Below are 23,469 nucleotides of genomic sequence, written 5' to 3'. Positions count from 1 at the left end.
ATTTGGAATTTTCAGTTAAAGTAGGGACCATAGCACATCGATTAAAGTTCTGAAACGAGTTGGAGTAGTGCACAATATTAAATCACAGTAAAACAATAAGTAGTGTTACGTATATCCCTACTGTGCATTTCCATTATGGTATCTTGAGTGCAGTAGGGATATAACTTGTTTTACTGTGATTTTATATTGTGTACTACTCCAGCTTGTTTCAGTACTTCTTATCGATGTGCTATGGTCCTTACTCCAGTTGAAAATTCCTGTGTACTTGTTTGTTAACTTTTTTTGTAAATAAAAATTATGACTGGTAAGCCCACGCATACCGCATCTGGAAATAGCACCGCGTGCCCCATATATCAATTATCTGTCATCTGAAAAGTGAAGTATCCATTACGCTTCGTTGTAGCTATGTTCAACCCGTTACACAGCATTTCAGATCAAGAACTGTTCGAAAAGCACCTCTGCAATCCATGCATACCGAAAGAAAGAAAGAACTGGTGCCGTGCGTCCCATTTATATTAATTATCATCTGAAAAGTGAAGTATCCATTATGCTTCATTGTCAGCTATGTTCAACCTGTTACACAGCAGTAGGAATCAAGAACTGTTCCAAAAGCACCTCTGCAATCAAAATAGCCACTATGAAAAGTACAGACAATTTCCATTTCGAAGGGAAGCCATCACGTGCTACCGCCAAATCAGCTGTCAACAAAGATGAATGGGACAGAAAGGAGGACACTGGTAAGTCCATGAAGAATGCATTGTACGTACTGCGGTATGCCAAAAGGCACCTCTCAGACCAAAGCGATGTCGAACAGTGAAAAAGTGAAGCCCGTACGTAGCCTTAGCCGTTATCGAGTTATGCTTGTCTGAAGGCATCAGTCAGTTACTTACTTACTTACTCAGTCAGTTACTCAGTCAGTAGAAAATTCCGTTAAAAAATTTCCATAGCAACCATTTTGGGTCGATCTGAAGGCTTGTTTGGGCTTAATTTTGCCTAACCAATACTGCCTCATCGTTGTCGGAAAATTTTGGGTGGTTTTTGGATGATGTTATTTCGTGGGCCATGCCTACTCTTTTGTGTTCCCTACTATACAGTACATTATGATATATATCCAGAATTCCTCTGCACATTTTATATATTGCTTAAGGATCTTAAAAAGAAATTTAATTGGCTTTTTATATAACAAGATGTCAGATTAATACATGTAGTTACTGCCATTTGGTTACACATTTATGCTGCACATGTAGGACATACAAGGACTTTATTTAATATTTATTATATTGTATTTCCAGGTGTCCAGAAAGTGACTTGATGTTAACACCACTGTTGATTAAACAGTTGACTACCATTAGTCCATCACCTGTGACTAGTCCAGCTGGTAAGTTATGGTAGATAAGTCCATGCAGCCTACATAATATGGCATATTCAGAAAATTAGTAAATGGTAGTATGTCCTAACACATATACAGACCTGTATAGTATGTACGTAACAATAGCTGTTATTTTGTAGTGCGTAGTAAGAGAAGTGTGATGTCTACTCCATCTTCCTCAAAAAGAAGAAAAATTAGTAGTAAGATATATAGTTTATTATTATGTGTATATAGTACATACATGTATTGTAACAACAGGCTCACCAACTGTCAGCACTACCAGCTCCTCGCTTCTGTTTAGTGAATTATCATTTGTCATTACTGGTATGTAGCATTACTAAAGATATTTTGTATTAAATATGCCCCTGCAAAGTTACTATAATACGGTACATTAATACGGAGTAGAAGTGTGTTGATAATCAGGTAGTTTATCATTAATACCCAATATCAACTTTGTTTGGTTCACTACTGGATTAAATTCAGCATGTGGTTGAAACAAGGTTGTGGATACAGATATGCAAGCTTGTGTAGAAATACAACTTTATGGAGAGCTGTGTAACCTATCAGTAACGGTCAACAGTACAATCGTGTTATTCTTGAACATAAATAAATGTGCTTCTATGATACTGCAACATTAGAAAAGTTGTACAATGTTACTTTGTAACTGAAAAGTTGTTGACGGAGAATCTATAGCTCCTTGGTGATTAGTATTACTGATAATTGACTTGATTATCAGAGAAACCTAAATGTTTCTTCAATGGCAGCCATGGTTACTGTAACTTATCCAACCACAAGTAGATGACATTCATGCACTGATATGGCTTGAGGAAATTCTACCGATAGCTGATAAAAAAACAGTATTGTCAAGCCAAGTTCTATTAGAACAATCAAAAACTGTAATAAAGCAATCAGTTTAGTAGAAGTCATACCGTATAGTAAAAAACTTTGGCGGTAAAAAAGTGTGATGAAACCCCTCTGTTGAAAAAATTGATGGAAAAAAACTTTGGCGATTGAAACAATATTTGCCAACGTTTTTACCGCCAAAGTTTTTTACTGTACGGTACATAAGGATAACGACAAGGCGTCAACTCATCAGTTAAGTAGTGTAGTAAGTGTATAGGTAGCTAACATTGTTTTTGCAGCAGTACTTTTGTAGCTACTGATCTAATGACATGCTAATAAAGGCGTGCTTTGCTATCTCCTGCGATGCCGAGAGCGACCGTATTTTACTTTTTCGATAACAAAGGTTATCACCATAGATTATAGGCACACACACGGGATTGGAAACTCGCGGCTGATCCTCACCTACAGCCAGGTGTTAAAGCTGTTGTAGCTCTCCAATGGATGGTATAAGAGAAATAATTCTTTGACTTGGGTGAATGGTGGATCATAACGACTGTATTACATGAATTACAGCCTTACAGTAGTCTCCGTTGCCGAGTAATTGGTACCACAAAATCCTTTGATGTTCGACACTGGATGTCGCCGTAGGCCATAGCTCGTAACCCACTACGTGAAGAAGCATTTTGCATTGATTTAGGTACGTAATATACATCTAATAACTTATAAATCCACAGAGTTTGTTCGTTTTGCTAGGCACTACGAGTAAACATCACAAGCGTGTAGGTTAGGATCGTCCGCGAGCCTAAAATTCCGTTTCGTAGAAAATTCTTTCAAAAAGTTGACAGAATTGCTTGATAAGGCGCTTGTATTACCTGACAGGCTTACTTAATACAATAGTGGAAACTTTTCCACACCAAGACTTCCTTGAGGATGGATTTGAAACGATTTTTGTGATATCACGTGACATGTTTCCAATCCCTTGTGTGTGTCTATAATCTATGTTATCACGTATATCAATTTGGCCAAATCCATCGTGAGACGATGAACTAGCTTATGTATGAACGGGAAGCCGGTTGGAAATGCTATGCCCAAGGAGTGCTTACAACTGTGGAACACATTTCAAAGATCTCCAAAGTCAGCTCGATCTTTGTTGCGTGAGCTGACCTTCATCTCAAGTTCTAGTTACTCATTGTGCTCAGAGTCATGTGATCATCTAAAATAATTGGCGAAAAATCTTTGGTGAATTGAACGCTATTCGCCAAAGTTTTTTACTGCCAACGTTTTTTACTATACGGTAGTCAAATTACAGTTCCATTTTTAGTTATTTTATGTATTGCATGTTAAAAGACATAAATGAGACATTTTACCTTTTTTACTATTTTAGGTGAGGGTAAAGGTTCACCATCTTTAGGTGACCAGATTTCAACAAATGGTGGAATTGTCATGGCAGAATTTCCCAGTGATGTGAGTTTTATATTGTACTTTACATACTAAACTAATGTACGTTATGGGTACATAGGTGTGTCCTGCTAAGACATTTCTGTTGGCAGACAAGGCAAGGAGAACTGAAAAGTACTTTCTTGCTCTGGCAAATGGTGTGCCCTGTATTCGTCCATCATGGGCTAAAGAGTGTTTAAAGCAGGTCAGTTAACTCAATGTTACAGCCAATACATTATATGCCACCTAATGATATTAGAATATATTGCTGGATTACAACAGATATTTACTGCCAGCTGGTCACTGTTGTAAAAGTGGAAGGACAGTTTCATGGTAGGTATTGATGGTCTAACAGATATCAGTCGAAACGCAAGCGACAAAAAACAGGAGTTTTTACTTGCACGCGCAATTTACGACAAGTCCAAAATGGCGTTTTCGCCAGGCCACGCGGACGAGAGAAATGGCGTTCAACCAGTAAATTTCTGGCGTATTTTCGAATAAAAACACTTGAGGAGATGATTTATGGAGACAATTATTCAGTTTATTTAATCTTGAAACGTGCGGGCTGAAAGTATTTTAGTGTTAGAATTGAACAAGAATTTAGCTGCTCCCGATTTCACTTTGCTGTGGATAAACGAAAAAGAGTGCACAAAATCTGAGTCAACGAAAGTGATAAAGTTTGTATAGAGCACGTCTAGTAGCTGTATGAAACTGTATACATTTGTCAAACAAATTTGTACTCTGTTAATATAGAAGAGGGTGTTATTCAGTATCTTGTTATACACAATAAACCATACATCACAGTGCCATAAGGTGTTAAAACAACTTTTGTGGATTGCCAAAATGTAAAAACATTTTTGAAAGAAATTTTTGTGGTTCAGATATAGCTCTCTCAATAGTGAAAATATCTCAGTTGCTCCACACCTTTAGTACATGTACTGTGTAAGTAGAGATTCATAACATGGACAATCCTCATTACAAGTTCAATAATCAACAGTATCAGCCTCAGTTTACAGAAATGTAACCTTCATACAAATCTTTGCTAATACTGAAAAAATTCTCGTACCTTGTCTTGATGCTTTGAAATAGTTAAACCTGGGCAACATAGCGATGAAGTTTGGAATAAACTGGCTGCATGCCACTGTGATTTGATAATACTCACCCAATGTAAAAGTGAAACTATCAAGATATTTCACGAGGAAGCAAAGTTGAGTTAGTGAGATAGTCTGGACTCATAACAAGGATTGCCCGTGCATAAAACTATTAATTCCTATGGAAAGACATCACCATTGTAAATCCCTACATTATCAGATGCCTACAAAATCCATGCTATCTTTTTATCCCACATCTTGAGAAATAATCATTACTGCTACCTTAGTGGTGCACATGTTAAAAATAGATCAATCAGTTACGACCTCTTCTACTAGGTCAGACTCTTGCAGTGCAGCTGAATTCAGGAACTTGTGATTCACATCCAATGGTAAGGGCTTTCCACAGCAAAATCTGGCAATTTAGAGCATTGCTGTATATTATGTAGATTTAAATGTTGTCCCACGGTACCCTGAATTTTTGACAAGCTTTATTTAGACCAGTTGCAGTTGCTTAATGTGTTTCACTATGAAACTTTACCAGTACATAAAATTAGAAACATGGAGCTACTATATATAATATAGTAATACAAATAACTCCTTGAAGTTTTAAAATCGTAATCACTGCTGGAAATTGATAATTACTCAAAATGGATGCTTACCATAAGGCAGGAAATTTTTACTCGAGAAAATTTGACAAATAATTAGTTTAGATTGTAAACTATATATAAATTCATTAAATGCTCATAAGCACCTTTAAAAGTATGTGTTTAGATCTATAATTTCTCGATTTTTAAGGATGTTTATAGTAATTCACCAAAACTGCTGAAATGTAGATTCATCAAATTTCTTGTCATACGGTATCTCTTTTCTGAGTCCCTGCTTTACAAATTTTGTTCCTGTTAGCTTGTGAAATCCTGGATCTTCTTCTGATTTAGAATGATGGTCTTTTAAAGTCTCATGTGTACCCATGTGTACTTGAGACGTTTGTACTGCACAGGTAACTGATGATAACCTTGGTTTGTTAAAGCTTTCAGAACAAACTGATTGTACCAGTTACAGTGTCGTACCATGATAACTCTGTTTTGGAATGAGAAAGCCCTTCTGAAGCAACAATAATTTGGCTAGATGAAAGTGGCCTTGGTACGTAAATTGGTCTGTTGTGACTGCTCTCTTTCAGTGTAGCTAGCTATCCATTCCTCAATAGATTTTAGTAACATCAAGAGTTAATACTCCACTATTATTAACTCTTGGTAACATTTTTACTTTTCTTTTGACCAATTTACCTCACATTCTATGTATTTAGTAATACTGCGTTCTAACAGCTAGTACATCCAGTTGTATTTTTGAAACTAATGCAGGTTAGGACTGTGATGGATGACCAGACCTCTGTGTATCTCCATGACAGGAGCAGTACTGCGTGGGATTTACCCTGGACACAGTAGGAATGGAGTCCTTGAAGATGGCTGTACCCAAGCAGTTACAAGTTATTATTGAATTTGATGGTAGAAACTTTCATCTCTGGTCAACTCGGAGTAGTAGCAGCAGTATTCTGGCACAGGAGTCTCCGCCTGATAACTTTTATAGAAATTGTTGATTTAAAATGTGTAAAAATGCTATTTGTCAACAATCACTGTATGTGTAAACAGCAGCCAAAGTGCACAACTTTTTACAACATAATTATCAAGTTTGGGCTTTTGTCTAGTTGTGCAAATTAATTAGAAACACTAATATGGCTTGAAACAAATTTGTACCACACCTCAAGACCACCTTGTTATTACTCACCAACTTCGTTCAGTGCTTTGTAGCTTGTTGCTAACTAACTGCAGCTGCCGAATTTGGTTGCTGTGGGAAAGACAAGTGACGTGTTGTTGCGTGACACCCAGTGCAAACAGGAAAGAGCATTGCATCTGGAAGCTACAAGCGTTTGTAGTCAGATGGTGTTCTACCCGAAGAAGCGTTTGTTTCTTCGCGGGAAAACAAGCTGTGCAATTAAATATGCGTAATAAAGCATATTTTTGCCACTTGCGTTTCGACTGTTATACTATGTGTGGTCACATAACATGTAACTGTAGTGGAGCTAATGGATAAATGTATCATTTCAGGTCTCCACGTGAACCTAAGACTATTTTGTCACGGGTTAGAGTTCTTTTAAAAGGAAATAGTGGTTTTAAGGTAACAACACCTTTATTTATTTTTTGTATTTATTCACACACCTGTGTTATCTTGAATAATGTATGAAGAAGTCACTTTTTCTATTTACATGTTACATTTGGTTTTGTATTTGTGTGTGAATTTGCTGTTATGTAGAGCCTATGGGAGCCTATTGTTACTGCTGCTGGGGCAAGGCTGATATCCAGATTGTCATATGGAAATGAAGCAGGTAAACTGTGTATTAATATTGTGTGGACAATTAAATGGCTAGATACAATATTCTGCAATGCTCACAGTGTGTGGTTTGGGTGTCTCATCAAGTGGAAATAGTATTAAGTACCCTGTTAATTCACTACTAGGTTCTGTGGTTGGTCAAAAGTGTACAGAGAATATGGGAACCAGCAATAAGGATTCAAAGTTATATCAGGTTGTCGACAGCATTGGAAACTGCATATACCATGTTGCATTATCCCCTGTAATTTATCCCATGCCAACAATGTCTACCAAAATGAGCTTCTAAAGTATACAAGCAGGTACCTGTTATAATACAATGCTGTATAGGAGAGATCCCCTAAAATAGTATTTTCCCTTTTACCCAAAGGAACCTGCTATAAATATTCTACATATACCTTCATACTGTAGAAGAGTATCAACACACAGATAATATGTATGTTGCATATGGATTGGAAACCATTCCATACAATACATGAGACAGTGAAACTTTCCTTGTAATTTGTGGTAAAATCAGTCATTTACACAGAGGAAACAATGTTTTATATGAAACTGATAGTGAATAGTAACAGAATGAAGAGGAGTTTCTGTGAGTGCGTATTGGTAGTTTCCGTTGCCAGGTGCATTGGTGTAACTTCAGATGATGCCAACTCACCATGTTGTGTTGCACTGTTTCTTCATGTGTACCAAGTGTGTGTAAGCTAGTACATGCTCCCACTGCCATAATTTACCTACACAAACATTCCACTCATCCACAGTTAACTATGCTGTTTGAGGTTAGTATGTTGCGCTGGTATGGTAATCTCTGACTAGATAATATGTAATAATAATAATGGCAAAAGAAAGGATAGACACTCAATTTAGAGAACATAACTGTGTTTTATTTCTTTAGCTATTAAACCTGATGTAGGCTAAGTTAATACTGAATTATCAACTGTTAAACTATGCAATGCCCAGCAACCACAAAACAGCTTTAGGGATGATAACAAGACATTACTACTTGAAAAAAGGTCCTATACATGTCAAAGAACATTGTGTTGTTCTATACTACTCTCCACTACCAAGTCCATAAAACATTGTGACATTGTATTACAAGGATAGTATACCATTCATAATACATTACATGTACTTTAGTTCATGTGCAACAAATATATTATCCATGCATGTGATCTAATTTTTTTTCCAAAGTTTTGTTTCATGCTTAGCCTTCTCACAAGTCCTAGCATTTCAAGAAGATATTTATGTGGCATTAATTTACACTTCTTTTACAGAACATACACTTCTGTGAGAGGAATGCACTTAAAATGATAAAGAAAACACAGCATGGCACCATTAAGTTCCATGATCATACCACTAAAGTTACATCTAATTGACACAGTTACATCTCACAATGACATTGGAATTCTCTTTGATGACAAGCTTAAGTTCCATGATCATACCATTAAAGTTACATCCAATTGACACAGATACATCCCACAATAACCATGTCCCTTAGCTGTACTAATAAAGATTTGTTTCAATGTAGAAAATAAGGAATAGATGACCATGTCCCTTAATGATCTGTCACATAGGCGGTGGAGATGGGGGGAGGGATAAAGATTTGTTTCAATGTAGAAAATAAGGAATAGATGACCATGTCCCTTAATTATTTGTCACATAGGCGGTGGAGATGGGGGGAGGGGGGCATAAAGATTTGTTTCAATGTAGAAAATAAGGAATAGATGACCATGTCCCTTAATGATCTGTCACATAGGCGATGGAGATGGGGGGAGGGGGGCATAGCCCCCCACTTTTGTGGGACAATGTTTGTAAGACTGAAAAGATCAAGATATTCTAATAGAACAGTCAAGATCGAGATACTCTAATAGAGCGGTCACAGTACTCAAAGAAGCAGTGTAGCTATGTATGTGTAGTTATAAATAATGAGATAGGTGGTGGAGGGCAGCTATTGTCAGCAGGTGACTACCTTTTTTTTTTTTTGGTCTTTGACTTACTGTATAGCTAGGCCCTGCCCCTGAATTGTCCCCCTCACTCTTTGGCCTGCTCCATCTATCCCATAGGATATTTAGCCAGTATACAGTACAAACATAGGCTCGTGATTTCATGCATCAATTTCTTACTGTGTAGGTGATGAGTGTGATGTAGTTTTGTATGAGGATGGGACATCAGCAGAAGCACTGCGGAGAGCACAAAATCAGGGTGTAACATGTTGTAGAGCTGAATGGGCTGTCCAATGCCTTATCATAGGCAAACGTGTAGATTATGATGGATTTATTTGTACATGACTATATACATTTATATGTTGCTACACCCCTGTACCATTGTGATTTTTTTTGAGTTTGTGACTTGCGTATATGTACATGAAGTTGAAAATGAATTTTATGTAAGTATGATTCCATGTATGATTTGATGCAGCATTTGTACAATAGTGCTTGTGCATGCATGCATGCATGCATTAGCTAATTTCTCTTGTTCATACTGGTTAATTCCCTGGACAAATGTCCAGTCAAATTAATACATACTGATGTTGCAATCATGCCAGAATGTGATATTAGAATTTTGTAGATTGAAAGAGTTAATAAGAAAGCCAGCTTGCTGCAATTTAGCTACTGAGTGCAGCATTTATAGATGCCATGCAGCTATATCATGCATTAAACTGAAGACCTGCATAGTTAAACGTCTTATAATTAGATGTTGCTGTTTTGTGGCTGCGGCACTGCAGTTATAGTATACTTAACTGCTTGCAGTTTTATTACCTGCTCAGTGTTTTAATGATGCAAAATATTAAATTTTTATCTTGGGTCAAACCTGTGTGTATTAAAATATTATAAATTCAACAAGCCGGAATACTGACCACCAGTGTTGGGCAAGTTACTTTGTATAAGTAACTAGTTACATATTGTAACTGAACTATTTAGTTACAGTTACATATTTAGTCCAGTCATTTTATGAAAAAAAGGGGTCAACCTTTAACTAATTGCAACACAAATAGTTTCAACACTTTCTAGAACAGAAAAATGTGCTCTATAACATATCAAAAGTCCCGGAAAATCCCATAAGGGGATAGTGACCTTTTGCATGACCTTTTTAGCCATTTTTAGCAAAAAATTAGGATTTGTGCTTCTATTTCAGCTGTACATTATCCAAACTATTTATATTTGGTATCAAATGATTGCTCTCACTATAAGAAACAAGATGACACTTGTTTGGTATCCATAGCTTAATCTGTTCTAAAGTTATTATCATTTTACTGGACAAAACTAATATTATTTAGTCCCACCCACGCATTTAATTAAATTTTGGTTTAAGCTATTTATTGCTTGTCTAGTAATACTTTTCCCATGGCAAGGGACTATTTTCATCATAGCAGAGGGTCATAATGAAGACTAGAAGGTGCATGTGTTGCCATGGAAACCGATAAATAGCATAGCTTTATATACAATTCGATTGTTTTCATTCTCCATTGTCATGAAGATGGATTTAATTCTTTACAACTCCAAACCTGACATTGTACAAGTTAAGTTAGGTATATACACAATGACACACGTTAACCATGGCCGTGGTAGGGGAAAATCTATTCTCTTGTGTATATAAATGGTAAGTTTTGCTTTCATTCAGTGTTGGTATCTGTATCATCTTCTTCATGGATTGAGGTATCTGAGTTGGTGCAGCCTGTTCCTTTGCAGTTGCCACAAACAGAAGAGCATTTCACCTTGTATTTCTTGTAAGTGCATCTCATGCTGCTGCAGTCAGTGTGGCAGTTACATCTAATCATTTTCAACAGCTTATCTGGAGCAGGCGATAGATCAGTTAGCACAAGCATCAGTTTTCCATCATAGTCTTTCTACCCCCATGCAGTTGGCTGCATTTCACTGGCATCACCTTTCCACTCTTGTGTTTGGAATTATACACGGAAACTGTGATATTTAGCTGTTAAACTGTTTCCAGTAAGCATATTAATGAACTGCTACTTGTTGGTGCTGTTCAAAAAAAGTACCCTTCTTCATGTTCAGCTTCGTATCTTAGGTGAATGACATGCGAGAAGTTATCAACAAAAGATATGGTACATCTGAGGAGGGCCAAAGGATACTCCGGAGTGGCTGTGTCATTCACCAAAGATACGAAGCTGAACATGAAGAAGGGTACTTTTTATAGAACAGCAACAACAAGTAGCAGTTCATTAATATGCTTAGCTGCTTCTTGGAAAGAAATTGTAAAGTATACCATGCTTCAGGAGATGCTGATGTGATGATTGTACAAAAAAAGCAATAGAATTAGCCAGAGTAGCAGATACTGTGCTAGTTGGTGATGACACCAATCTTGTATTGTTGTGTTATCATGCAATCTTGGAATCACACAACACATTTTTCAAACCAAAGCCAAAAAAAGCCACTATGAAACCCAGGGTGTGGAACATAACTGCTGTCAAAGAGAAACTTGGCTTTGAAATATGCTATATACAACATTCTCTTCCTGCATGCAATACTTGGATGTGACACAGCACCACAGCTATATGACATTGGGAAAGGTAAAGTCGAGTAGATACTTTCAAATGCAGGCCAAAGTGTTTAGTGCAGTAGCATCTACACCAAATGACATCGTGGCTGCAGGAGAGCAAGCACTAGTGGATTTATACAGTGGAAGTCCAAAGGAAGGATTAAACTCTCTACGCTACAAGCGTTTTTGTGAATAGGTAGCTAAAAACACTACAGTTGTTCTTCCATAAACTTTGCCACCTACTTCAGCTGCTGCTAAATATCACAGTTTCTGTGTATAATTCCAAACACAAGAGTGGAAAGGTGATGCCAGTGAAATGCAGCCAACTGCATGGGGGTAGAAATACTATGATGGAAAACTGATGCCTGTGCTAATTGATCTATCGCCTGCTCCAGATAAGCTGTTGAAAATGATTAGATGTAACTGCCACACTGACTGCAGCAGCATGAGATGCACTTACAAGAAATACAAGGTGAAATGCTCTTCTGTTTGTGGCAACTGCAAAGGAACAGGCTGCACCAACTCAGATACCTCAATCCATGAAGAAGATGATACAGATACCAACACTGAATGAAAGCAAAACTTACCATTTATATACACAAGAGAATAGATTTTCCCCTACCACGGCCATGGTTAACGTGTGTCATTGTGTATATACCTAACTTAACTTGTACAATGTCAGGTTTGGAGTTGTAAAGAATTAAATCCATCTTCGTGACAATGGAGAATGAAAAAACTCGAATTGTATATAAAGCTATGCTATTTATCGGTTTCCATGGTAACATATGTACCTTCTAGTCTTCATTATGACCCTCTGTTATGAAAATAGTCCCTTGCCATGGGAAAACTATAATTAGACAAGCAATAAATAGCTTAAACCAAAATTTAATTAAGTGCGTGGGCCGGACTAAATAATATTAGTTTTGTCCAGTAAAATGATGATAACTTTAGAACAGATTAAGCTTTGGATATCAAACAAGTTTTAGAACAGATTAAGCTTTGGATATCAAACAAGTGCCATCTTGTTCCTTATAGTGAGAGCAATCATTTGATACCAAATATAAATTGTTTGGATAATGTACAGCTGAAATAGAAGCACAAATCCTAATTTTTTGCTAAAAATGGCTAAAAAGGTCATGCAAAAGGTCACTTTCCCCTTATGGGATTTTTCGGGACTTTTGATATGTTATAGAGCACATTTTTCTGTTCTAGAAACTGTTGAAACCATTTGTGTTGCAATTAGTTAAAGGTTAAACCATAAAATGACTGGACTAATTACCCATAAAGTAAAGTAACTGTAATAATATTACATGTTGTTGAAACCATCATAATAAATGAGACATGTATATACATTTACAAATTCAGTAACCCTCGGTCACATGTGACCACAAGGCTGGTGATCAAGTGATACCAACGTGGGCATGGCAAGGGAGAAAAGTAATTACAATTACAAACAAAAACAACTATTACAAAACAAAACAAAAATATTAAATTACAAGTACATTATCACAACCACTCTCGGCAATCCCTTGCCATAAAAATCCTCTGGGATGCAGTCATACAAACCTTCGAGGCATCATCCAGCATCCGTCGAACCAGTGACCTTGTGATATTGATGTCCTTATCAATAAAATGTAGTACATTGTAAGTGTTAGTGACTGAAAATTGCTGGAAGTGACCTAAAACGCTGATCTCAAGAGTCTTATAAAAGTTGGTAACATTTAACCGATCTAGCTCTGATAGAATTTGGTGGTATTCAGCCTTATTTTGTTTGCGAGATCTAGCCTGCTCAAGATGGTGGGCACTGTCCAATGGACATGTCAGTTCAAATAAAAGTATACTAGAAGTGACGGTATTATGGATAACAATGTCTGGTCTAAAGGGGGTCACAAGCACATTAGGTGGAAGTGTAGATGGGGGTGACTCACTGGCTCGCAAGTTAGGAAGGTCAGCATAAACCCGGATATAGGGCAAGTCAATGTAAACCCTGATGAAACTGTCGACCAAAGACTGAATGACTAAATCATGTCGATAAGTGTACTTTTCCTGAGATAACGCAACCGGACAGCCCCCCAAGACATGAGCAGTAGTTGGACGTGAGGAATCACAAAGTACACATTTTGCATGACACTGTATATTCCACCTTCGCAAGTTCATGGCAGTTGGCAGAGTGTCCGAAGCCGCCCGCAAAAGAAATGACAGCTGACCAGGATGCATACTGGATAGTAATCGGTTCCAAGTTCGACAAGAGGTCTCAAGCTCGGCAGAGTCTGCAAACTTGCACTGAACAGAAAGTGTTTGAAGATGATCCTCAGAGGTAGATTTAACCTCACTAAGTAGTTGAGTCTTAGCTGTCACATACAATGATCTCGCAGTAGGTAATGAAGAGAGTTGCTTCCTGGCTGTAGATAGGATGGAATAATCACAATCCTGAAATTGCAGAAATTCTTGCCCTAAATGTAGATGCACGCCCAGCTCTTGGAGCTTAGGGTCTGACAGTGGCGGATCCAGGGGGGTTTCATTGGTTTCCACGGAAACCCCCTTTGAAAAATGATTGCGTAACAATTAAATGTTTTAATTATCGCGGCGTGCGTCTCGATCGAGATACTGTAATTAGAGCAGTCACAGTAGCTACTAAAGTAGTGTGTAGGAAGTTTTTAATATATTTTATGTACTATTACTAGGCTGTGACCTTTTTTTTTTTTTTTTTTTTTTTTTTTTTGGTCTCACCTTACCAAACCAGACGATGTAGTGCAAACGTTTGCGTATCTCATGTCAATATATATCTCCACCTTCTAAACTGGAAACCCCCTTTATAAATTCCTAGATCCGCCACTGTCTGAGGAAGCACTGATACATGACAACAAGCTAATCTTGGCCTCTCTTGTAACATTAGATACACTTGGGCAGCATATCCCCGGGTAATAAAGGACTACACGTGTTGCACTTCTTGGTAGATGTAGCCATCTTTTCAAGTAGCGAGTAGCCATAGACTCCATCTTCGATATGGCAGTAGGTGTAACTGCATCCACACTAAGGTGGAAACGCAACAGTGATAAAATGTAGTTTCGATAAATCCAAAGTTTGTATTCTCCACGTATGCGCAGGGTGTCAGTAGCTGATAGTAATTCTGTTATCCGGCCTACCATACGTTTATTAGCAGATCTCTTTGTAGCACTTAATGATACACCAATAAGCTTTCCTAAAAACTTTGTGCCGCCTTCAGTAATTGACCTTGTAACACCTTTAGATAAAACTATTCCTTTCTGCAAACACTTAGAGCCGTCGAATAGGTACGATATACACTATTAGACTCTATTTAGGCTGTTTTTGGGTGGGTAATAAATCTCATATACTCCACCTTGTTTTCTAATATACTCCACGCCTTTAAGCACAATATGACATATGCTCAAAATCGGATTTGTCCAATCGCTATGCGTTGTTCACGTGCAGTGATTTAACGAGCGCAATTATTTAGTCACGTGAGGACGCATAGTTGCCATGGCGCTAGTATTATCGTAAGAAAACCAGCCGCTTTTGCCGAGCCTACAGCAGAAACAGCCATGGATGAGATAAGTGATCTGAGTGTAATGTGAAATAGAGTCTAAAGCAGTTATACGGGCACAATGTGGAGTCTATGAAATTTATAAACCCTCAGGCCCTTAGTAGCGCCCTCGCTTCGCTCGTGCGCTACAGCCCGGGCCTTCGGGTTTATAAATTTCATAGACTCCACATTGTGCCCGTATAACTATTATTTATATTACCAAGAGTTCATAATATATATACTAAGGAGAGTATCCTACTCTCATATACCCCTGTAGAAAGGCGTATCGTGAAGTTATGACATAACACTTCTGAGTTCGCCCGTTTTTCTTTGTATAATTAATGATGTCATTAGTTGAATCATTACGTATATTATCTATGGTTGAATATGGTATCGATTGAACGCGTGCCTACCAACGTCGTTAGCAACCAAATTAATTCCAGCTCTAAGCGTTTCTCACCCAACTACAATCGTTCCTTCATGGGTTAAGACTTCGTAGGCGTTTCTTACTAGGCCATTCGCGAATACGGCTATCCTGAGCGTCGCAAGTGTGAAACGGTGCTAACGATTCTTGCACTTTTACGGCTTCCTGTACGTCACAAACCACAACATCTTGTCTTTACGTCATAACTTCACGATACGCCTTTCTACAGGGGTATATGAGAGTAGGATGCTCTCCTTTATGGGGTGCCATTTGTCTCAAAACCCCAAAAATTGAGATCTAAACTAAATATCGTCGATATTTACTAAACATCGACGACATTTGCTAAATATCGACGACATTTAGCTAAACATCAACGACATTTGCTAAACATCGACGACTTTTGCTAAACATCGATGATATTTACTAAACATCGATGACATTTACTAAACATCGACGATATTTACTAAACATCGACGGTATTTACTAAACATTGATCACATTTGCTAAACATCGACGATATTTAACAATTCATCTGTTTTTGCGTTTTAATTTTCTGCGAATCTTTCAGTGTAATAATATTATGGGCGCTTATACTTGTAAATACTAATTGCTGATTAGCTACTTGTGACTGTAGATGAACCATCTGGTGCTATGCGTGACTCATTAGGCTTGTTTTCATTCGGATGAGTCCACGACCTTTAATGGAAATAATTGCTGCGCGTTTATTAAGATCAATGTTGCTGTCATCGGCGACGAGAGGAACTGATCTCATCTGTGACTAAGGATGTGAGGTATGGAGTTACCTTTTCAGTTGTAAATGTGACAACTTGTAAACTGCACGTATTTCACTTTTCATCACTGGGTGCCAATACGCTCGGTGACAGCATTATTGAATATAGCATTATTGAATATAATGCTGTCCGCTGTCACTGGGAGTATAATTCGGCTGAGTATAATTATTTAGTTGCATGAATCAAGTAGTGTTTTATTTAGTTGTTTATTAATACTTTACAGGACTGTAATGCACCTATCAATGTAATTCCCGACTACCACTGATACGGGCTGAGGGTAGGGGATGGTGGGGGAATTGATCGCTAAATTTCTCCGACATAGTGGGGATCTATCTTCACTAAAGAAATTCACTCAGACAGCAAAGGTGTGTGCTTTCAGTTTAATTAGGAAGGAGTGTCTCGGGTGCTAGCTACTACGTTCGTACTAGAATCCACTTGAACTAACTCATCACTAGACCAACGCCATACAACCGTACAAATCCCCTCCTAGCCCCGGTATTCCCGGGGGTTACAAGTTGAGACTTGGTCGTGGTTTGCATTGCCAGTACGTCCCTAGTAGGTGGGGAATTGTAATTTTCAGTGATGCAAATCCCCACCTTCCCCACCTCAGCCCATATTAGTGGTAGTTGGGGATTACATTGATAGGTGCATAACAGATCAATACACAAAATTAAACTAATAAAATAGCTTGTAATATTCATATGAATCTCAGTAGGCCACAATTTGAGTGCTCTTGTCAGACTGGTACTTTTTATTTAGTCAAATTTCCCAACCAAACGATATAATATGGACTTGCCTGCATAGATGAAATTCTAAGATCATTTCAACTTGTCAACTAGCTACACACAAGGGTAGTTCTAGAAATTTGCTGCCTGGTCTCCCAACTCAAAGGTAGAGCAACTTGTTAAGCTTGATTGTCAGTTTTGCATTATTGGTTGCATGCTTTTAATTCACCCTCATGGAATTTTAATATTGGTAACTTAGATCAAGATACTCTAGTAGAGCAGTCAATATTAAATTACTCTGATAGAATCATCAACATTATAGAGAGGCAACAGGGATAATTGAAGAATTTTATGTACTATAGAGTCATCGGTATAATTTATTTTATAGCAGGTACAATGGAACCTCTCTTATCCAGGTAGTCTGGTATACTGTCCTTATCTCAGAAATATCCGTAACTAGCTAATAATAAAGCTAACTGTTCTGCAATGTTACTATTGCTACTATACATTTTAGTGGGTAGAAGGGGAAGTCACTACAGAGCATTCGTGGTCACTCCCCTGGGTTGTAAATTTTTTATCACCTAGCAACCAAGTGGTAGTTAGAATCAACAAGCCATCTAACATGTAAACATCTTATTTTCAATAGACTACAGGCCACATGCATGTGACTAATTTGGACTGTCTGGGCCTGGATAAAAGAGGTCCAGATAAGGGAGATTTCAAGGTTATTTCACAGGTCCCTTAGTCCTGTAGAGCAATGTGTGAGTCAGAGGCTGTACAGTTGAATTACAAAGCGCAAAATGATTCCAGTTTGTGTCAATGAACGCCTATCTACTGTATCAGTGTGAAAAATTTAAAGCGAATGAGAACGTTTGTAGCTATATACAGTAGTTTGAGGCAGGCAAGTTGTAGTAGCAACTAGTGATGTGCGATATGTGATATATATCGAAATATCGTGATAATTTTTTAATATCGTGATACGATATAGAATCTTTATATCGCGATATAAGCCGAAGTATAGATTTTAGTTATAATTAGAGAAAACTGTACCCAAAATGTCATTGTACACTGTAATATTTTTTGATAAAAGAACTTGTAATGTTGTATGCTAGTGATGTACCATGTTGTATTGTACTTCTAGTACATTAGTACTACAAGTGTCATCGGTGTAAGTACATGTACACAAGCTGAGTGATGAGTTTGTATATCGTGATATATATTGTATCGTGATAATTGTGTGTAATAATCGTGATATGAAAATATCCTATATCGCACACCACTAGTAGCAACACTGGTAAGTCAGTTGTACCTCGCTCTCACAGAGGCTCCAACTCTCATGCCTTAGGTGTGATTCTCATAATTTGGCCTTCAATCACGCCCAACATTCTCATGCCTAAAATTGATGCTCACTCCCAGAATTTTCTATTGCTGACTATGCTTCACTGAAGGCTCCCTGAGGCTAAAAAAGGTTGCAGCATGTGCAAGGATTTCAGCAGTCACGTGGTGATCTCTCGTTAAAACTTTAGTTTGGTGGTCAGAGTTCTCAATGGCGGTTGACTGGTTCCACAACTGAGGAGAGTTGTATAAGGACAGCAAACAGTGTACTGGAACTTTGAAAGGTCACTGGGAATCCAGGCGGTTGGTTGCTACAAGATAGCTACAACCTGTGTGGACATGGTTAGAAGCTAGATAGTTGAGCTGGCAAGACATCTTGTAGAAGTGTGTACTCCAGCTGATCACATGAGCGTCATGTTTGTAATAGAAATTGTAATGAATTGCCACAGTTGTAATGTACAGTAGCACATAAACACATACACACACACACCAGCTATTAATATTTTACACTTTTAGCTAGTAATACACAGCTTCTCAATGATGTAACTATGTGCAAACACTTTCAAATATAACTAGTACAAGGAGGCCATGCTATTATGTCATGAAATCCTGAAGTACTGGTTATAATTTAACTTTGTTGAATTGCATGTTTGGACTACATCTCCACTGTTCACCTTTATGAAAAATCTCACTCCCAAGAAAGATCCTAGGTTGGAGCCTCTGCTCTCACTCAGCTATCATGTTATTCTGCTGCACGATACTGCAAAAGATGTAGACTCTACATTTCTGGGGCATATTGATACTGTGTGTTAAATTTTATTTGGGCCTGTGGAAGCATTTTTGGCATGTTTTTTCCAGTAATGAAGATACAAGCCTTCATATAGCTAAAGAAAGTAATAATGGCCCAATAAAACATCTTCACAAACATTAACTTTAAATAAAAATAAGACCTATTTTCATTCTGTAGTTACTTGTGTTGAAATTATAAGAATCCAGCTTCAGTAATTTGTGAGTCTGGCTGAGGAGTATTTTGGGAAATCATCACTATTGTGGACCACAGTACCACACTCCCAAGAACAGATGTTGTTTTGCAGTGTTGTATTACTACCACAACATAGTTGTTGAAACTCTACAACACATTTTGTAATTTGTGGAGGTTTTTACTCCCATACATTAAAAATATACACCTTAACCTTAACTGGTATACGGAAAATAGCTGTGTGTGGTTATACTAAGCACAGCTATGTATAATTTCAGTCTTGGAATATGGTGGTGGACCTGGACCATGTTGTCCAAGTGGACCAACTAGCTATGCAAATACAAATTGCTTAGCTTTTACAACAAAAATTAATGTGACCTTAGTCATCTATCATTTGCACATTTACAAGGTTTTATATAGGGGGTAGTGCATCATAACCTGAGATTATGTCTAATCATTTTTGGGTACCTGAGAAAGCACCAGAAGCAGTTTGTCAAACATTTCCTGGAGAAGAATACCCACACAGATCTGCAGAGGAGGTATGACACTCTTTAAGTGTCTTCAATAAGAATTTGTGTTAATTGTATAATTATTTTTGACTTTTAAACTACTGCTGCTTAGCCTAGGTTTACTGGATTGTGGAGACCTTGAATACAATTGCTTTCTTTACCTTTTCAAACATACTTTCTTTAAACAGGTTGGTAGGATCAGGAATCCTATAGACCTTCTTCAACACTTGTATTGTAAAGCTTTAATAAATAAAATTGACAGTGCTGATCTCTTCCATTGTTGCCATTTCATGTAGTAAGCTCTTTATCACTTGATGACGTCTCCAATTTCCTGGGGTTCAGCGAGGTCAACCAGTTTTTATTGAAACCCTTCTAAAGTAGCTTTATTACTCTGTACAAATCCTATGAGCTCACATGAGTGTGTTGTACATCTTCTGGTTCACTTATATGTCAATGAAAGTATGAAATTTTTATAAACAGTTCATATTTAATTAATACTTGGAAAGTACTGCTTCTACCTTTTGCTACCCTGCCAGTACTCAGCAGCAGGCTGCTACAATTTTCAAAGTCAATGGCAATAATCATCACAGTTTTTCCCCAGTTTTAAGAGTCAACAATTTGCAAACACCTCAGAACATGAGACATATTGTGTGTAAATCAAAAGCTGAAATTTCAAACAGCTATAGTGTATTTTTTTACATCTGTACAGCAAACTGAAAAACACACATGTGCATTGTGTGATGTCACTAAAGTCTAGCCTCACTATATTATGTTTTTTTGTTTTCTTTCCTTTTTAGTTGTCTCCTGGTATACACTCACAAACTTGATGTGGACATTCTGACAAATCACAAAAGAAACCCAAAACAGTACGTTTCTGAGCTCTGACTGTGGATCATCGATAGCGAGTTGATGAGCAACTGCATACTAGGTAGACCTACATACGAAGCAAATACAGTGGAGTAGAATCCTACACTGACACTGCACCATTTAGTAATATGCTTAATTCTTTGTTCCACTACTTGAGAAACTTTGGCAATGGTGAAATTGATTGTCACCAAAGATCTGCTGTAGTGATTTCAATGGTTGCATACTTCATACTATTTAATTAATAAAAGGTTAAACATGTTAATGTTTAATATCAGTACAAAATACATAAGTACTGTACACATGTGTAACTCAGTAGCTGCCAAGCACAGATAAGATGTGCTTTATTACAAAAGGCCATCTAAGAATAGATGTAGGGGTGCTCGAACACTTTCTTTTTACTGTGTAGTAACTACAATAGGAAGGTACTGCTATAAACTACAGGTGCACTTGTATTTTATAAACGCTAATGTCTTTTAAAAATTAATGTGCTTGTGCCAATTATGTTGGCATGATTGTATAACAGGCTAGCAAAAGCATCAAGTATTATGCCAGCAAATAATACAAGATTTTAAAGCAATGTGAATGTAAGAAATACGTGCAGCAAAACATGAACACACTATGCATAATGCTGCATTTGATATCAAATGCACAGTACTCTTATTTTTATAGTTTTTGGCTGATTTGATATACTCTAATAGAGCAGTCGCTTACTCTAATACAGCAGTCACAATTCTAATAAAACAGTCAGCTCTCAAGCACATTATTTAATTGCATGTGATAAGGCATTTAGAATGTGACAATATCCTCTCAACCAATCAGTTTAGTTTCCACCAAAAACATTCTGCTGATCTTCAACTACTATTAACTGTCCATGACTTAGCATCCAGTTTAAATGACAAAGCACAAACTGATTGCATACTGCTGGATTTCAGCAAGGCATTCGACAAGGTTTCCCACAAACTTTTACTGTTAAAGTTAAGGTACTATGGAATTACCAGAGAGACAATTAACTGTATTTGGTCTTTTTTAGCCAACCGCAAATAGTAAGTTTTTTGTGATGGTTCTATTTCAGAAGCTGTCAACGTTACCAGTGGAGTACCTCAGTGCTCTGTATTGGGCCCCTTACTGTTCTTGTTTTTATAAATGACTTTCCCAGCTGTATTAAATCTACTTGTCACCTAATTTGCAGATGACTGTTGTAACGTATTAAGACATGTACAGATAGGTATCTTTGGAATAAGAAGGCCAATAGCTAGCTAGCATTCACACATTAGTAATCTTGCATACCGTACGCAAGGAAATTTTGACATAGAAAAATTTAACAAAATTGACGAACCAATTAAATTCATCAAACTTAAGTTCGTCAAATGTCTTTAAAAAAACAGGTTTTGTCTATAATTTTTTGATTTCGACAACATTTTATTCATCAAATCTGCTGAAATGTGAATTCGTCAAATTTTTCTTGCATCAAAATTTCCTTGCGAATGGTACAGCAGTGTAGGTAAAGTACACGAAGTGATGCATACACATTTTTAAGTTGACATATAGAAGTGTAAAAACAAAATACAAGAATGGGGTATGGTATCAATGAGACAGCAACTCATTTACAGCCATATACATATAGTGCATTTTTGAGCTAGGTTTTGAATATATGTTAGGTGGTTATTCACTTGGGTCAGTCAAGCCCATGAAACAACTAATTTAAATTGCCATGTAATAACACTACATGTAAATGGGCAGTGTCAAGACCAGTATAAACCAAGATTTGAACTGTACTAGATCCCTTCTTCTCCCTACTGAATTGGTCTGGCCACACAAGGCAACCCAACATACACCACGCATGCACAAATTAAAGTATGTAGCTGTCATTGTGCACAAATCCTGTATGCTATAGAGTCTCTAGACCCTCGTTCACGTGAGAGTCTGTCTCTGCCAGACTGAGTTCTGTCACTGGAACATTGAAAAGCGAAAAACGTGCAGTGTACATGCTGTCACATTTACAGCTTTAGAGGCTAACCCCATACCTCTTATCCTCACAGATGAGTTCCTTCCTCTCAGTCCAACTCGTCGCCAACACAGCAACATTAACCTTAACAGATGCGCAGCATTAAAGGAGGTCCGAATGCCTAATGAGTCACGTAGTACCACAGATGATTCATCTAGTCGCAAGCAGCTAATCAGCAATTATTAGTATTGTACGCGCCTATAATGAAAGGATCCGCAGAAAATTAAAACGCGAAAGCAGCTGAGTTGCTGAATATCGTCGATGTTAGTAAATGTTGTCGATATTTAGCTAAATGTCGTCGATGTTTAGTAAATGTCATCGATGTTTAGCAAATGTCGTCGATGTTTAGCAAATGTTGTCGATGTTTAGTAAATGTCGTCGATGTTTAGTAAATGTCGTCGATGTTTAGCAAATGTCGTCGATGTTTAGTAAATATCTTTGGTTTAGATCTCAATTTTTGGGTTTTTGAGACAAATGGCACCCCATACTCCTTAGTATATATATTATGAACTCTTGATATTACTTTGTGTCCACAGCCTTAAGCTGTCACGTGTGAAACTACCACCTTATCACGTGACATGATTGCGTTGTTGGACAATATGCAAATTTTGGTTATAAGTAAGAAGCTGGTGAATAAGCTTCATTCAGTAGGCTTCGTTACTTTGTTGTAG

At 37.4% G+C, this 23,469-nt stretch overlaps 1 protein-coding gene and 3 long non-coding RNA genes across 5 annotated transcripts in view; 3 read left to right on the top strand and 1 right to left on the bottom strand.

Moving 5' to 3' along the window:
* Nucleotides 1–9,515, top strand: part of LOC136263034 (serine-rich adhesin for platelets-like) — a 45,814-nt gene extending 36,299 nt beyond the window's left edge. The window contains exons 25-33 of one of the 2 annotated variants that reach the window (XM_066057484.1): nt 1,293–1,378; nt 1,510–1,569; nt 1,628–1,693; nt 3,597–3,676; nt 3,732–3,854; nt 3,909–3,982; nt 6,843–6,912; nt 7,048–7,120; nt 9,250–9,515. In XM_066057484.1, the coding sequence (XP_065913556.1) occupies nt 1,293–1,378; nt 1,510–1,569; nt 1,628–1,693; nt 3,597–3,676; nt 3,732–3,854; nt 3,909–3,982; nt 6,843–6,912; nt 7,048–7,120; nt 9,250–9,407 (790 nt within the window). In that variant the 3' untranslated portion in view covers nt 9,408–9,515. Of the gene's footprint in view, nt 1–1,292; nt 1,379–1,509; nt 1,570–1,627; nt 1,694–3,596; nt 3,677–3,731; nt 3,855–3,908; nt 3,983–6,098; nt 6,384–6,842; nt 6,913–7,047; nt 7,121–9,249 lie in introns of those variants that run through there. The other variant, XM_066057485.1, reaches the window with a different exon arrangement.
* On the top strand, nt 4,042–6,089 carry LOC136263036 (uncharacterized). The gene is made up of 3 exons (XR_010704428.1): nt 4,042–4,326; nt 5,077–5,129; nt 5,738–6,089. It is a non-coding gene; the product is annotated as an uncharacterized lncRNA (long non-coding RNA).
* Nucleotides 9,516–15,468: 5,953 nt separating the features above from the next.
* On the top strand, nt 15,469–21,145 carry LOC136264313 (uncharacterized). The gene is made up of 2 exons (XR_010705067.1): nt 15,469–16,378; nt 20,724–21,145. It is a non-coding gene; the product is annotated as an uncharacterized lncRNA (long non-coding RNA).
* LOC136264314 (uncharacterized) lies at nt 20,595–22,980 on the bottom strand. Its single transcript, XR_010705068.1, has 2 exons — nt 22,818–22,980; nt 20,595–20,860 (listed from the first exon to the last, which is right to left on the bottom strand). It is a non-coding gene; the product is annotated as an uncharacterized lncRNA (long non-coding RNA).
* Between the last annotated feature and the right edge of the window lie 489 nt (nt 22,981–23,469).

Source organism: Dysidea avara, chromosome 8 (genome assembly GCF_963678975.1).
Source record: "Dysidea avara chromosome 8, odDysAvar1.4, whole genome shotgun sequence".
Taxonomy (NCBI): domain Eukaryota; kingdom Metazoa; phylum Porifera; class Demospongiae; order Dictyoceratida; family Dysideidae; genus Dysidea; species Dysidea avara.
The sequence above is the reverse complement of the archived record's forward strand: the minus strand, read 5'-3'. Positions and strand labels throughout refer to the sequence as shown.